Here is a 17,315-nt window from a genome sequence, read left to right as displayed (position 1 = left end):
TCCAGAACAATATTGAGGCTGGAAGCCTGAATCATCTGTGTCCCTTAGTTCTCAAATCCTGCATGCCCTCATGTGACTGTGGCACTGAGGGTTATTCTGATATGTTAAAATATTGTTCATCTTCTCTGTGCATGATGCGTGCTCAGTCGCTTCAGTGGTGTCCAACTCTTTGCCACCCTGTATACTGTAGCCCACCAGGCTCCTCTGTCCATGGGATTCCCAGGCAAGAATACTGGAGTGGGTTGCCATGCCCTCCTCCAGGGGATCTTCCCATCTCAGGGGTCGACCCCGCCTCTCCTGTGTCTTCTGCATTGGCAAGCAGATTCTTTACCACTGAGCTGCCAGGGAAGCCCTTCATTTTGTCTAAGGGCAGGCTAACTCTTCATCTGGTGAACAAGTGCAGACACTGATTTGCTCCAGTGTTGGAAGGAAGCAGGCTGTGTCATTCCTACATATTGAGAGCAAAGAATTCAGTTTCTAAAATTATTTCTTTAGGGATTTTCAAGGGTAATTTTTGCAGAATTGACTTTTATCTTTTGCTTTGGCTTTAGAAACTAACTCTATTGAAGACAATAAAATCTACCATTATAAAGATCTTTTATATTGAACCTATGGTCCATTCCTTCTCTTCATCCACCCTTAAACCAAGGCCAAATAGTCAAATCGTTGTGGTTTCTGTATGGATGTATTTGGCAGTGGATGTAGTATCACTCTCTTCTCAGGACCATGGCTTAAGTGCTGTAAGCCCCATCTTAACTACTGATTTAGAGGTGGGAGTTGGAGTCTGAACTGGCTGGATGTGACATTGGTCACACCTCAGGACTGACGTCAGTCTTACAGTTCTTCTTGTCCCTGCCTGTCAAAACGTGATCTACTCCTCACTGCTCCATTGAAGTCTTGTTTCTCATTGACTTTTTTCTAAGACCCATTTTGAGAAGTAGGGATTTCACTTTTATTGGCTTGGTTATTTCATTTTGTTTAGGAAATCAAAGTTTAGTAATACTAAGACCCAGTAAATTCTGTGGCCCGGACTTCTTGCCCTCTATAGTACTGCTTTAAAGTAAAATAAAATTAGAACTTACCATGATTCTTGCAGATAATGAATGTTTCCTATATACTGTCTTAATATAGTGCTACCACTTATTTCAGATGCCCTTCTGGTACGCAGTTCAGTCACTGTAAAACAGTTCTTGTCTGTCTGTACCCTGACTCTCTTCCTTCCCCTCACACATCCAATTATCTCTCCAAGTGTTATAAATTCCATCTTAGAAATGCTTCTCTAATCCATTCTTATTGTTCATAGCCTAGATTATTACTTAGCTTTGTGCCACAAAAATCCATCCTTGACATGACTTCCAGAGTTAGCTTTCCATTAAAATAAATCCATTTAACTCACTTCCCAGCTTAATAACCTCTCTTAGCTTTCTGTTTCCTTATAAATGGGTTAGATTTTATGGCATGGGTTACAAAGCCTTACATAGACCCTTTCTGGGTTTTGTTTGTTTGTTTGTTTCCATATACACCTTATCCCTAAGCATTAACCCCTCCCTGCCCACATACATGACACTTTGTAACAACACAACTTCTCCCTGGTTTTCAAATATTACAAGCTCTTTCATGCCTTGACTCTTGCTTCAGTTTTAAATTTCCATCTTTGCTATCCTCTTTTGTTTGCTTTTGTTTGCCCTTCAAAGTCTAGCTGAAAGATCACCTATAAGAAATCTAGCTGAGCTCTGAGCAGTTGTTACTTCCTGTATTCCATAGCACCAAGTTATACCTCTTTAGGAGGGCTTATCTTGGATAGTAACATACCTGTTTACCTGTAGATTTCTCTCTAGATGGAGAATTCTTTGAAAGTTCTTAAATAGCTTTGAATCCTTGATGCCTAGTTCATTACCAGACATACGTTAAATCTTGTAGGGTACTGGACACCAGGAGAAAAACCAAAAACTAGATACAGAGTAAAGATTAGGAATCAAGCAAATATTAAAACCATCCTGGGAATCAAATTCACCAGTTTCAAAGCAAGAATCAATAAGATGCAAGTAAAACAAGGGTAGGATCAAAAGTGTGATTTTGAAGTCAGACAGATGCTAGGAAAGATGAAATGCTTATGCTGTCGGTACTAGATGAAAAAAATATTTTCTTCTGGCAAAGCTTATAAACTGTTTGAGGCAATAAGAATTATAAACTTGAAACAAAAACAGTAGTAGACATTACATAATTTGTTGTTAAAGTTCACTGATAGACTTAAATGCTGAAGGAGTTGATGATCTGCTTCTAGAAAGTGTGAGCATGGAGCTGGGCTCAGAGGATGGTTTACTGGTGGGTGGGAGAGGAAATGATTTCCTTTCAGTAGAGAGGAACAGTTCCAGATGAAGGCATGAAGCTGTAAATGATCCTGCTGTGTTTGTTGGAGCTAATTTTAACTATAGCAAAGGAGAAGAATTTTATAAAAAGTTCAGTTGGAGACTGTTAGGTAGGATAAGAAATTCATAGTAATAAAGACCCTTGAGAGGGTTTCTGAAAGAGTGACATTGTGAATGTTCAGTTATAGCATCACCTCTGCTGAACTTACGTTTGGGAAAGACATTGATTTGGTGTCTCTGAAAAGCACATCTGGGCAAAAACAAGCCATGTTGTAGTGGACTACGTAAAGGTCCTAATTTTACCAGAGTTTCTTTCCAGAGATGCTTTTTATAAATTGAAATTTGACTTGACTATGTGGAAAGTACTATCCTTATGAACAATTTCTTATGTTTGCATTCTTACAAATGTTTTCTTCTTTTAAAGTGTTAGTGACAGACAGTCTGCGGTAACTGAATCCTCATGGGGTACAGTATCCTTATTGAGGTGAAGTAAATTTGACGTTTTTCTTCTCTGCTTTTCAAATCTTTGAAGCAATTCATGCAAACTTATGTAGATTATAATAGCTGCATGCAAACGCTATGATTTGAAGAATGTCACAAAGATATTAAGACCTCAACAGATATTAAGACCCTTGAAATGGCAAACTGTGGAGACCTGCCTCTTCAGATCCTGGGTTGTTTCACATTGTTTCTGCAAGGAGCACACAAGCAGGGAGTCCTTGAATTTAAAGCAGATAACTAGTAAACTTGAATCTGTCAGAAACAAGGGCATGATGCTAGGGCAGGAAAGGGATGGAGGTTACATTTCTGATAATGTCCCAAATCCTGATTTTAAGAAATTATTTTAAAAACTCTTTAATCTGCTAGAAATTTTGTTAACAGACAGTGTAGCATACTCAGAGCAGAAAGTCTACATGAGTGATTGCCAAGTATAGAGCAGTTGGGATGCTAAGTGGAACCTTGGAAGGGGGTGGCTGATTTGGTGTGGAGGAGGTCACTGGAGATGAGGAATTAAGGGGCAAGGATGTTATTTGGTTTATTCATGTAAACATGGAAATAATTCATGGTAATGGCAGCAGTTAGAAAAAGATCTGTGAATGATGGGAAGTGCTTTGGAAGGATAACAAATGATTATGGAAAACAGTAAATGGCAATATGCCTCAATGGCATGAATCCTCAAAGGCTGAGGTTTCTATGGAAACAGGATCCTGAAAGTGACATTAGGAAACAGGAAGTATAGAGACCCACCTGCGAAACCCTCTGATTCATGGAATGTGGAAGATGAAGCTAATCTCTACTCAAGGCCACAAACAGAGAAATGGTGTACCCAGGGGAGAGCTAAACTTTAGACAAGGCATAGAAGTTGAGACTGGCATTCCAGAGCACACAGAAAATTTGAGAAGGGAGGGAACACATTTGTGGTTGCATTAGCATTTACAGGGGTAAAGACGTAGATTTTAGGTGATAATAAAAGAGCTGCCTAAGCTTAAGTGAACTTTTTCCCCCTCTTATTTTAGTTTGCCCCTTTATAAATTATAATAATACAAACTTTGCAGAATTGTCCAAAATTTCTGCCCCTTCCTATATTTCCAAACCATCTTACCTTTCCAAAAAGCCCTTTTTCAGAATCTATAATCATGATATCTACCATCATGTGTAAAAGAATTTTGAAATTTCTCCAATTGAAAGGCCAGAAGGATCTTGATTTCTGCGTAAATGAAGTGGAGAAAATAAATGATGGGAGAGCAGAAAGTCTTGACAACAAAAAGCTTAAAGAGACCAAAGGTTAAGATGGGGTACTGAGCAAGGGGAACACCAAAGGAAACAGGCCAAAGTAGAAGCAGGTCCTAGATAGAGGTGGAGACAAATCCTCTACCTTTTCCCATAGCCTTTCTAGTCTTTGCAGAACAAATCACGAGCTTTTGTGTTTGATTTAGGTCTCACAGAAATCTCTTCTTATCTAAGTTGAAACGTGGAAACCAACAACAAGATTTTAATAAGAAAGAGGAAAGAGTGGAAACTCCTCCAAGTAAGTACACTTATTACAGGTTTAGGAGTGGATAATTGATACTTCCTTGAGAGCAGTCCAACCCTTGACCTAACACCTCAACACGCAGACATACTTCAGAAAAGGAAAACACAAAGGGATTAAATCCCTTGGGTTCATAGAGTTAATTAGAGGTGGTGCTTAATTTAGAAAGTTAGAGTTGGTGCTTGTTATTTATGGTAATATTCTGTAAAGTCATCCTGAACACTTAGTGAATACTAAACACTTACAGAGGAGTACAGCGTTAGGTTCTTTTGAGTCTCTGGTGACAACGTTTTGGTCAACTGTTCAAAATATAACTTTGTTCTATGTGTTTTTGTTGAAAGACACCTTGTTTATTATATATTACTGACTCATTACTGGGGAAGGAAATGACAACCCACTCCAGTATTCTTGCCTGGAGAATCCCATGGGCAGAGGAGCCTGGCAGGCTACAGTCCATTAGCCTGCAAGAGTCAGGGTCGCAAGAGTCAGACACGACTTAACAACTAAACCACCACCACCATTGATGCATTAACATTGAATCCACAGCCAACAGCCCTGTCACTCATGCCTAAATGATGTTTATCTAACACACATACTTTTTTCTATAAGGAACATCATACATAGCCTTCTTGCACTTAGGAACCCTAGATAGCATTTCCACAATACACTTGGGAACCATTTTAAACAGCAAAATTACCTCCTGAAAGCCCAAAAATACAGCACTAAATAGACTGTAAAAAGAATTATTTCTAGTGTGGGAACTGAAATAGGAAGACAGAGCTTCACCTCATTTAACCTCAGCTGGGAACATGACTCAGTATTTTGCCACTCTGTGCATGTCCACAAAAGCACTGCAAGTTTTGATTTTTGATTTACAGCTTTCAACAGGTAGGTGAATTTTCAAATACCAGAATCCATGACTATTATGAAGATGGCTATATATAGAATCTAACTACTCTCCTCATTGCATTTAGAGTTTATTATCCTTATAAAAAACATTGCTAGATTAAAAAAACAACTGTAACCAAAAAAATCTTAAAAGCAGTCCATAATTATTTTCAATTACAATTTGATTGTAAATTCCTCCTTGATATGCATTCATTCAAAAAATGTTTATTGAACCTATTGTGTTCTAATGCAAAGATTTTAAAATCTTTTTGCCTCAAATCTGAATACTTAATGATCAATATAAAAATAATAGATGTACCACCTTGATGCCAGGTATATGGTAGACCTGTGGTAAAACTTTAAAAAAATTTTTATTGATGCATAATTGATTTACAATGTTGTGTTAGTTTCAGGTGTACAGCAAGTTGAATCTGTTTTACAGATACATGTATACACTCTGTATTAGATTGTTTTCCTATATAGGCCATTGCAGAGTACTGAGTAGAGCTCCCTGTGCTATAATATAAGCAGTAAATATTAATTGAATAAATTTATTCATAGCAGATGGCCAATGATAGGGCAAAGAAATACTTGCTTCATGTTGGTGAAGTTCCTAGGAATGACTAGGAATCAAAATTTTAATTTTACTGTATGTGCTGCCAAATGACTAGGAATCAAAACTTTAATTTTAGTGTATGTGGTGCCAAAGTGAGCACTGGAGTCCTAATTCTAAACTAAAATAATTGGAGGGTTTTTCCTGGACTTTTAATTTCATAATACAAAGCTCAGAGAAATGGAAGCATACACCTTTCTACACTGTAGTTGATCAGTAATTAGACTGATGAAGACTGTAATCTCTTTGTAGAGTGGTTTGGCAGTGACTGTGGATATTAAACAGGCGCTCCTGTGAGTTTTAGTACATTTCTTAACTTTTTGTTAGCTGTTAGTAATATATAATATATACATGTGTGTGTGTGCGTGCATGCACATGCTTAGTCCCAGTCATGTCCAACCCTTTATGACCCCACTATCCATGAAGGTTTTCAGGGAAGAATACTGGAGTGGATTGCCATTTCCTCCTCTGGGGGATCTTCCTGACCCATGGATCAAACCCACATCTGCTGCATCTCTTGCATCACTTAAGTTCTATGCAAAAAATTTTCACCAGTATTCGGTGAAATGATTAATATTTGAATTAGAAGCTTTTTACTCATAAACTCACTTAATCCTCAAAACAATCTGAATCAGTGCATTTGTTTTTTAATCACCCCCGTTTTACAGGTGAGAAAGCCAAGACAAAAAGAGGTTAAGTGTAGAAAGCCCTTGGTCATATATTATAGATCATGAACAGAACCAGAGCCACAATAACATTTCTGACTTTTTAGAGCCCATGTCCTTAAATGCTGAGATAGATAAACTGCCTCAAGGGTCAGATAGAATCAAAGCAAATAAAAATTTAGTTAAAAGTGATGAGGTTATATATGTACTTAAAAGTATATTTACATTTAATTTTTAAGAGGTGAAACTGAAGGATTCAATGAAGTTCACATAAATGCTATCTCATAAGAAATATATCAGTAAACTATGATTCCTTCAAAATAAAGAATAAATAATAAAAAATGCTTTGATAGCTTGGGTCAGATTGCCTCTATAACAGTAAATATAAACTTTAGACTACTGATTGATTTTAGCTGTAATGGGTGATATTAGCAAAAAAAAAAAAAAAAGATTTGACTATAGTATTCTTTGGAAATACTTTTCCTCACAACTTTACAGATTTTGTTTCTCTATTTTCTAACTTGATGAGTGTTGCTGTGGACAGTCTTGATATCAACCTGACTCGCCTCCCTTTGTCTATGAGCGGCTTTTTCTTCATAGGTGCCCAGTTTTTCTAAACTGTGCATTTAATGCTATAAATTCTCCTTTTATTACTTACTGCCTTAGTTTCATCCCTGTATGTTATATTTTTATTTTCATCAAAACGTATTTTTTATTTCCCTTGAGACTTTTCTCTTTGATCATCTGGACTATTAAGAAGCTGTTTGTTAAATTTTCAAATATTTAAAGATATTCTAGGTATTTTTCTATTAATGATTTACAGTTAATTCTGTTCCAGCCTGAGGGTATACTTTGTAGGATTTCTTTTTCTTTTTTAAAACTAGCTTTATGGCCTAGAATATGGTCTTACCTTGGTGACTGTTGATATATATACACTTAAGAATGTGAATTCTGCTGTCGTTGAGTATACAGTGTTATAAATGTCGATTAGGTCAAATTGATTCATAGTGCTTTTCAGATGTTCTATATGCATGCTTATTTTTTGTCTTCTTGTTCTACTAATTACTGAGAGAAAGAAGTATTGAAGTCTCCAGCTATGATTATGAATTTCTCTTCATTGTTAATCTGTTAATTTATTTTTGCCTTTTTAGTCCTCTAGCACCTGTTTGAACAATTCACAATATGAAAATCTCTGTTCATAACTGGTGTGGTTTCCATTAGCCTTACAACACATATGGTCTCCTGCTGCAGTGATACCATATCATCTGTATTACTGTAGTTTAGAAATAACTCAGTATGTGACAGAGTAATTTCCTTCATCATCCTCTTATTCTTTAGGAACATCTTAAGTATTGCTGGTGTTTTGGTCTTCCATATTGTCGGGGGCGGGAGGAAACTTCATAAAAGATTGCAAGCAGTGAAGCTGCTACCACTCCATAAGTGCCAGAAAGTGTACAACGAGACTTAATGGGTCGGAACAGGACAGTTTGCTACAGTACAGCAGATTGTGTATGGCAACAGCACAGTTGTGCTGCTTTCCCTCACCAGGTCCCAAAGACAGCGTAATGCACCCAGGTAGATGCTGCATAGGCTGTAGGTTGTACTGCAAAGAGGAACTTGGGCCCAAGGGTACTTTTTGAGTAAGCAACAAGCAAAACATTGTAGCAAATAATCCAGTTCCCTTCTCCAGAAGAGAGTAGTTACATGGTGGTCAGCCTGTGGTTCTGGTGACCTATTTAGGTACCTGAGTAACTGCAGAAACTGTTTAGTAAAGTCTTAGCAAGAACTACAGGAATGCTCAGAGCTTATGATTAATTACCTCTCCTAAGACATAATTTTAGAATAATCTTGTTAAGTTCTACAAAGAACCCTATTGAAATTTTATTTGAAATTACATTGTGATAGATAATTTTGGAGAGAGCTGACACATTTATATTGTCTTCCTATGCACAAAAGCATTTCTCTATTTAGATTGTCTTATGTATATTTTTCTTACAGCATGTATTTGTGTGTATACACACTTACAAATATAGTAAAACTTTATAATTTACTGCATGTAGATGTTGACTACTTTTGCTAGATTTATCCCTAAGCATGTTTTATATTTCATTACTATTGTAAATATTATCTTTTGATTATTTAAATATTTTAACTGTTGGCTAATGTACAGAAATACTGTTGAGTTTTGTTTATTGATCTTGTATGGAACCATCTTGCTAAACCCTTTTTAAATTATATGTGTAGATTCTTTTAGGTTTCTGTACAGTACAGTAGGGATGAGGGGCTCCAACTCTTTGCAGTCAACACATACTGCTCTCTCTGCCTCAGAAACAAAGGGATTGATAAGTGACTTGTCTGAGGGTAGGCAGCTGAAACAGGTGGCATAAAATCAGAACTCAAACCCTAGTTCTTTTGATTCCACATATTGTCATATATAATCGAACATAAACTTTTCTGCACATTTAAAAAGATTTGTAAAATGAAAACAGATACTATATTTATTTTTTAAAATCTGTATAAGTGAACCTATGTAGTTGAAAACCGCATCATTCAAGGATCAACTATATATATACAATTTTCTTTCAATAATGACCATTCTATTTCTTTTCAGTTGCATATACATTTATCTTACTAAACTGTAAATAAGAGAGAAAGATTTATTTCTTATACTGTGTCAGATATTCCTTAAACATTATTTTAAGAAACTACAATGATCCTATAAGGTAAATATTCCTTTTTTTTGCAGATGATGAAAAGACAGGCATTGGGAGGTGAAATGGCTTGTTCAAAGGCATGAAAGAGTCAAGATGCAAAGCACATCCCCTCTGATTTTTTTTTCATTCTTTTTTTTTTTTTTTTTTGAAGCTCTGTAACTTTGACAATCAGCAGTTAGTCCTCATTCACATTATCTAGATTTTTTTAAAGTGGTGGTAGTTAAATAGATAAAGAATATATAAGTCTTCTTTGATGAATCCTCATTACATTTTCTGAGACAACCGCACACAGCTAGATGCAGTATGAGACGTTCCTTATTTTTTTGGCCCAGGCAGCTTTGTTGAGCCCACGGTCAGTGCACGCATACGGAGTTCTCATCTCCTTCGTGGCGTATTTCCAGATCTCTTTGAGTGCCAGAGGGACTTCTTTCTTTCTTTTTGGCTGCACTGCGTCTTTGCTACTGTGTGCAGCCTTCAGGGCAACTCTCGTTATGGTGTGTGGGCTTCTCATTGCTGTGGCTTCTCTGATTGGAGAGCCTGGGCTCTGGGCACCTGGGCTTAGCTGCCCACAGCATATGGGGTCCTCCCGGAGCAAGAATTGAACACTGTGTCTCCTGCATTGGCACATAAATTCTCAACCACTGGACTACCAGGGAAGCCCCCACAGGTGCTTCTTGAAACCTACTCCATTGATATATTTGTGGATGTTGATGGTGTCATCTCTGATCACCATCTCATTGATGGCAGAGTGCCCCTTCTTGCCACCCTCTGCAGGAGCGATTCTGCCAAGCCCTTGTTGGAAAGGAAACACATGCCCCCTGATTTTCAAAGGCTGATTTTTGCATTTATACCATACTGCTTCCAGATTCAAAGGAAAAAGATTAAACAGGTTTTTTTAAATAGCTATAAAATAAATAGGAATTTCATGATAACCTTTAAAAATATAATTCTTTTAATGTGGGACAGTTTTTGATGACAGTGTTTCTGCTTTTAGGTGGAAGAAAGAAAAAGAACAGTAGACGAGCCACTGAAAGTAAGAGAACACGTATTTTAAAAAGTCAGCCTGTAACTCCTGAAAAGCATCGGTCTAGGAAAAAACAGGTACTTGTTTATTTTAATTTAATAATGCTTAATGTATATTAAAGTCATAAGGAGTAATTGTGATTATTTCACATTATTTCTGTTCAACTCTAAAAAAATCTTGAGAATAAAATGTTTCCTCTTTGCCACCTTAGATAAGTTGATCAAAATGCCTGTTCAGAGTTCACTCACATTTTAAAGATAATCTTGGGTATTAATGACATTTATTTAGAATTATCCATCCTACAGTCCGTTCATCAGATGTAGGGTAAAACTTAAATCCACATGATAAACTTATTTTCATATCTTTCTAACATAGGTTCAGTTTAAGATTTTTGTGTGCTTTAAAAAAGGAGATACCATTTGATATAGAATTTTTCTATTCAGAAAGCTGAGTCAGTTTTAGGGTTCACTCATTTGTTTTTTCTCACAGTGATTATAGTCCTGTGCTATCTCTAGTTGCTGAAATCATTGTTTACTGTATTTTATCTGGTTTTCTAGTTGTTTACAGTAAGATGAGTAAATTATTTAAGATGATTTTCTTTTTTGATAAGCTATTTGCAAATGGTTCATTGTTGATATGCTGGGGTAGGATCAAGTCCTGGACTCTCCAGGTTGGTCTAAAATCCAAAAGTCTCTACCTTATATATTTATCTTTCCCTTTGGTTCTTCTGGTAACAGTTCTAAATGGAATTATAGGTGTTACTTAGAGATATACATCAAGAAAACAGTTTCTCTTTTTTTTTATATTTGAAACAACATGTGGGATATCAACTGCACAATTAAATACAGGTGATATTGTCTATCACTATTATGCCAAAAATTCTGTGTCTGGTTTTATTTTTAGCTTTCTACTGTTGGCATTTTGGTGGGATAACTTGTTAGATGAGTGACCAATTTTTTTTTTTTGTATTGAGATTTGGATTCTTTAAAAATTTTGACTGCAGTAGTCTTGGACAGTTTCTTTCTCCTGCATTTGTATGTTAAACAAACAAAGACATATTTGCCTGCCTTATCACAATTTAAAAAGAGGCCTTCCTTTGTAAATTTATTCAGAAGAAAAGTAAATGGCTTTCAACAATAAAGACTTTTTCCCCATGGATGGTATGTAATGGGAATTATTATACAGTATTTTTAAATTATAAATGATATCACTGTTTAATATACATCATCTGTTTTATTTTAAAACATGTCTACGCTACATTGAGCACCAACATGCAGGTATGACCAGGAAACAAACCCACAGTCCTGTCTCAGCAGGCAGTGCGTTCAGTCTGTGTCTTGAGGTCGACTATTATTTTTCACAGTAAGAGAAAAAAGATAGGAAAGATGAAAAGAATGTTATTCCCAACTCCTGTTGAGGAATCTGAATGATGAACTGGAAGGATATTTCAGTTCATAAAGCTCTTCCAAAGCCCCTTCTCTCAATCAGTTGATGTTTAAATATGGACCCTGGGGTGGTAGACCAGCTGGACTTGAGCAGCACAAGGGCACACTGTTTAAAGTAACATCCACACGTTGCTGCAGACGGTGGGAGGAATGGACTGTGCTTTCAGACTGATGGTTTACTCTTTCCTGTTTTATGAACCCATAAACTTTAGAGGATATCAAAACTGCACCACCACAATCGTGACACAGCATCTGCTCAGTATAAAAGCTTTGTTTAGGGGGAAAAATCCAGTTGGCCCTTAGGAAAAAATGTCCTGCGTTGGATGGTGCCAATACATAATACTCAGTTGTGAACCCACAAGAATATGTGCTTTATAATGAAGACTAGAAATCAAGTCTCTAAATCCAGCTGCTTTTTTAAAATTAGTATTTTATATGATTATGTTTGCCTCCCATATCTTTCCTCTGAGGCAGAAAGGAAACGGGCAGAAAACTGGTAGGTTCTATTCTCAGAGACACACACAAGCTTTCTTTCTGTTTGGGGACTACTCTGGTTCTCAGTTTCTAGAAAAGTTGAGCCTCTGGCAGCTTCCTCAGCATTATGGTCTGAGATCTCCATATTCCTGAACAAAGCCAATCTGAAGGTTTTGTGTCATGGGGGAGAGAGGTCACCACTTTAGCTCTGGCTTTCTCTCATCTGAGAGAAATAAAGGGGGTAGGTAGGAGCAGACCTTTGAGTCATCAGGTCATCACTGGAGAATATGGTAGAGCAAGCCTATAGCTTGCCTAGTGGCCTTGTAAGAAACAATCCCTTCTCCAAAGTATAGACTTACTATTTATCAGATAAAATAGATGCTTTTGAAATTATTTACATGGACCAGTGGAAGATAGTTGTTCATTACATATTTCAAAGTTTCCATTTTTGACTTGATTATTTACACCAAATCAGGCTTTAAAAATAGACCAAACTAGGCTAGAATGTATACATTTCAACAGATAAGAAAATGCAAAATGCCTGTGCCATTTGCTGACATAGCACTAGATCCAAGGACTCTGTTGGTGTAAATAAATGATACCATTTTTAAAGCATTGGGTTTTTTTTCTAAAAGGCATTAAAAATGATACGCAATTTAAAAATATAACTTTTGTATAACTTTTTAGCCTTAAGGAAAGAAAAGATTGGTGCATTTTAATTTGTCCCATGTTGTCTATATCTTGAGTTATGGGCATGGCTGGATTTAATTTTATTTTTCTCAAGAAAAGCAAAAGACAAAAAGAGAATAGTACCAAGGGCACAGTTGTTGCTTTTGTCCTGAAATACATTATCTTAAACTCTAAGTTAACCAGGTGTCATTATGAAGAGAATCTAGTATAATAGGTCACCTGTACAAAATAAAGAAATGAAAGAGTTTTAAGCAAAAAAGTAGACTTATAAAATTGTGCTATCCTTATATTTTCTTTCTAATCTTAACACTGATAAGTCCATTGTGTCACTTATTCAGTTCCATCTATGAACAATAGAGGTTGACCTCTTTAAGTTTTCTAAACTTCTGTTTTTGTTTTTGGCTACGCTGTGTGGCTTGCATGATCCTAGTTCCCCAACCAGGGATGGAAGAGTATAGTTTCTGTTTGCTATATGATTACTGATATATTCCATATGGTGTTTTTTAAGACTTTTTCCTCTTTAAATCATAGATGAAATTAAGCAAGGACTGTATAAAAAAGCATTCAGATCAAACAATATAAGCCATAATCATGAAGTAACAATAATATATCAAGTTATGGTTGCTCGTTTTCAATAGAAGAAAAAAAAATTAAATGTTTAATGTTAAACATTGTGGTTTTCAATTAACTTTTACTGACAAAATTATAACTTCTAGATCAGAGGTTGACAAACTTTGTATAAAGCAGTGAGCCATATACAGTTTCTGTCACGTATTCTTCTTTTTATTGAAAACAACTTTTTAAAATGTAAAAACCATTGTTTAGCTCCGGTGCTGTACAGGGGGCAGTAGCCTGCCTAACCCTTGCTGTATATGATCTACTGGAAATACCATTTAAACTTTGGTTGCACTCAGGAACCTAGTATTCAAGCAGAGAACGTTATTTCTTCAGAGAAACAGGCTTTTGTATTTTATCAGATATCATCTGTGCTCTGTATTAAATATTACTGAGATTAAAACAAGGAAACAGTGCTATGTATATGCTGCTGCTGCTGCTGCTAAGTCGTTTCAGTCGTGTCCGATTCTGTGCTACCCCATAGACGGCAGCCCACTAGGCTCCTCTGTCCCTGGGATTCTCCAGGCAAGAGTACTGGAGTGGGTTGCCATTGCCTTCTCCAGCTATCTATATGAGATTTGCATAAATCAAAAGCTACTTTTTAAAACAGAATAAATGTGTGGCAGCTTCTTATACAACAAAAATTTTTAACTTGAAGGACCATAGAATTGATAGGTTTTCTTAAGGGGATTCTAAATGGCTCCTGAAATTTCATGTAAAATTTTATGTATCTTCACTTGTCTGCAAAATGGATCCATAGCCTTCATCACATTCTCAGAAGATTTACGTGAACCCAGAGATTAATCAATAAGTACATTCCTCTCCCCTTTAAACTCCTTACTGCACACATGCAGAATTTATATCTCCTTTGGTTTTGTGTCAGTTAGTAATGAGCAGTGTGGTGAGGCTTTTAGGGAGTGGTGACTGGTGAGGGAAGTGGGCTGGCTTGACAGGACAGGTCATAGGACAGATGTTGGTCTTTGTCTAGAGGGTGAGTAGTCTTACACTTGTAGGCAGCACCGTTGCTGATAGGCGACAGCTCAGACTTCTGTAGGAAGTCTGGCATGATAATCACTGCCAGTTTTATGGCACTGAGTTGTACACAAGATAATTTTGACCTCATGTTTGTCTACAAGCACCTTGAGTTTCTTTTTGGTGTGTCAGACAGTTGAGCTGGATTCTTTTTTTTTTTTTCCTCTTTTTTTTAATTGTCATCTTGTTATTGTTCAGTCATTAAGTCATGTCCAGCTCTTTGTGACCCCGTGCACTGCAGCACACCAGTCTTCCTGGCCTTCACTATCTCCCGGAGTTTGTGCAAACCATGTCCATTGAGTCAGTGATGCCATCCAACCATCTCATCCTCTGTCTTCCCCTTCTCCTCTTGCCTTCAGTCTTTCCCAGCATCAAGGTCTTTTCCAAATGAGTCAGCTCCTCGCATCAAGTGGCCAAAGTTTTGAAGCTTTGGCATCAGTGCAAGATTCCAATGAATATTCAATTGCCATCTTAGCCATTTTAAAGTGTATAGTTCAGTGTCATTAAACACCTCCTGTGCTACCATTACCACCATTCATCCACAGAGCTCTTTTTATCTTACAAAACTGAAACTCTGTAACCATTAAACAGTAATGTCTCATTCACCCCGCCCCCACAAGCATCTGGCAACCAACTTTCTACTTTCTCTCAATTTGACTCTTGTAGGTACCTCATATAAGTGGAAATTGACAGTATTTTTTCTTTTGTATTTGACTTCTTGCACTTAGCATAATGTCCTCATTTACTTTGAGGACAAGATCATTTCCCTTGTAGTATGTGTCAGAATCTTCCTTTTTTAAGGCTGATGATATTGTATTTATATACCACTTTTTGTCTGTTATGTATAATACGGCTGTCAACAGGAGTGTGCAAATTTCAAGTCTCCGCATTCAGTTATTTTGGCTGTATACAAAAGAATATAGAATTCTACTCACAGGTAGAGTTGTTGGGTCACCTGATGCTTTTAATTTTTGAGGAACCACCACACTGTTTTCCCTTGCAGTCACACAAGTTTTCATTCCCACCAACAGCACATAAGAGTCCCAGTTTCTCCACATCCTCACCAGCACGTGTTATTTTCTGTGTTCGGTTGTTTGTTTCATGGTGTACCTCCTAATGGGTTTGAGGCTATATCTTCTAGGGTTTTGGATTTGCTTTTCCTTAATGATTAAGTGACATTGAGCATGTTTTCAAGTGCTTATTGGCTATTTATATATCTTTTTTGGAGAATTGTCTACTCAAGACCGTTATTGATTTTAAAAATGTATTTGTAGTAAAACATAGCATAAAATATGTCACCTTAATTGTTTTTTAAGTGTATGATTCACTGGCATTAAATGCGTTCACACTGTCGTACAGCAGCCTCCAGAGCTTTTTCATCTTGCGAAATTGAAACACGGTGCTTATTAGACAGCCCCCTATTTCCCTTCCCCCTGTTCCCAGCAACCGTCATTCTACTTTCTGTTTCTGGGAATCTGACTACTGTAGATATCTCACGTAAGTGAAATCATTCAGTATTTGCCCTTTCATGACTGATGATGGATGAATTTTTAAACCAAATGTGAGTCAGCTGGGGAAAGCATTCGTAGTTCAGAAACAGTAAATAATCATTCAGATGACCCTACGTATTGCTTCTCAGCATGTCAGCTGAAGGAATAGTTAGTTGGTCACCTCTAGCAAATGCCAGGTATCAGTAATTTTTTCTATGTATAATACAGAATTTGATTTTTAAAATTTTTTAATCATTTTCTCCAAAAACAAAATAATGTATCTTTAATTAGTTTGTGTTAGTTGAGTTCTCAGAAGTCTGTTGGAGAAAGTGAGAAGATTTTAGTTTTATGTGTGTGTCTACCTTGCCCAACATAGAACAGGGTTTTCACTGAGTTCATTAGGGAAGAATTAAATATTCATAAGTTCTATTTGGTATTATATGAATTCTACACATCTCTAAGGCTTCCCAGGTGGGCACTAGCGGTAAAGAACTCACCTGCCGGTACTGTAGACACAGGAGACTCGGGTTCAGTCCCTGGGTTGGAAAGATCCCCTGGAGGAAGAAAGAATACTGGAAGAAGAAATACTCCAATATTCTTGCCTGGAGAATTCCATGGGCAGAGGAGCCTGGCCGGCTGCAGTCCATGGGGTCGCAAAAAGTTGGACATGACTGAGCACACATGAGAGAGAGGAAGAGGGTGAGGGACACATCTCTAACCTGTTAACAGCTGTAGAATTTTATTTTATTTTATTAAATTATTTTATTAAATTTTATTTTAATTAACTTTAATAAATTTTTATTTTATTTAAATTATTTAATTTTATTAAATAAAATTATTTAATTTTATTAACAGCTATAGAATTTTAAGAGACATTATGGGCTTAAGTCAGACAAATTGGGTTTGTATTTAGTTCTCAAACCTTATAGCTGTCTGATTTGGGGCAGCATAGCCATAGTCAGATCAGATCAGATCAGATCAGTCGCTCAGTCATGTCCGACTCTTTGCGACCCCATGCATCACAGCACGCCAGGCCTCCCTGTCCATCACCAACTCCCGGAGTTCACTCAGACTCATGTCCATCGAGTCAGTGATGCCATCCAGCCATCTCATCCTCTGTCGTCCCCTTCTCCTCTTGCCCCCAATCCCTCCCAGCATCAGAGTCTTTTCCAATGAGTCAACTCTTTGCATGAGGTGGCCAAAGTACTGGAGTTTCAGCTTTAGCATCATTCCTTCCAAAGAAATCCCAGGGCTGATCTCCTTT

General features: G+C 36.9%; 1 protein-coding gene across 2 annotated transcripts in view; it reads left to right on the top strand.

Annotated features, from left to right (window-relative positions):
- Window positions 1–17,315, top strand: part of TERF1 (telomeric repeat binding factor (NIMA-interacting) 1) — a 43,370-nt gene that overhangs the window by 23,831 nt on the left and 2,224 nt on the right. The window contains exons 7-9 of one of the 2 annotated variants that reach the window (XM_010846954.1): window positions 2,794–2,853; window positions 4,307–4,398; window positions 10,276–10,382. In XM_010846954.1, the coding sequence (XP_010845256.1) occupies window positions 2,794–2,853; window positions 4,307–4,398; window positions 10,276–10,382 (259 nt within the window). The remainder of the gene's footprint in view (window positions 1–2,793; window positions 2,854–4,306; window positions 4,399–10,275; window positions 10,383–17,315) is intronic. The other variant, XM_010846955.1, reaches the window with a different exon arrangement.

The sequence above is a fragment of the Bison bison genome, unplaced genomic scaffold (assembly GCF_000754665.1).
Source record: "Bison bison bison isolate TAMUID 2011002044 unplaced genomic scaffold, Bison_UMD1.0 scf7180017864241, whole genome shotgun sequence".
NCBI lineage: Eukaryota > Metazoa > Chordata > Mammalia > Artiodactyla > Bovidae > Bison > Bison bison.
This window is presented reverse-complemented; position numbering and strand designations above follow the sequence as displayed.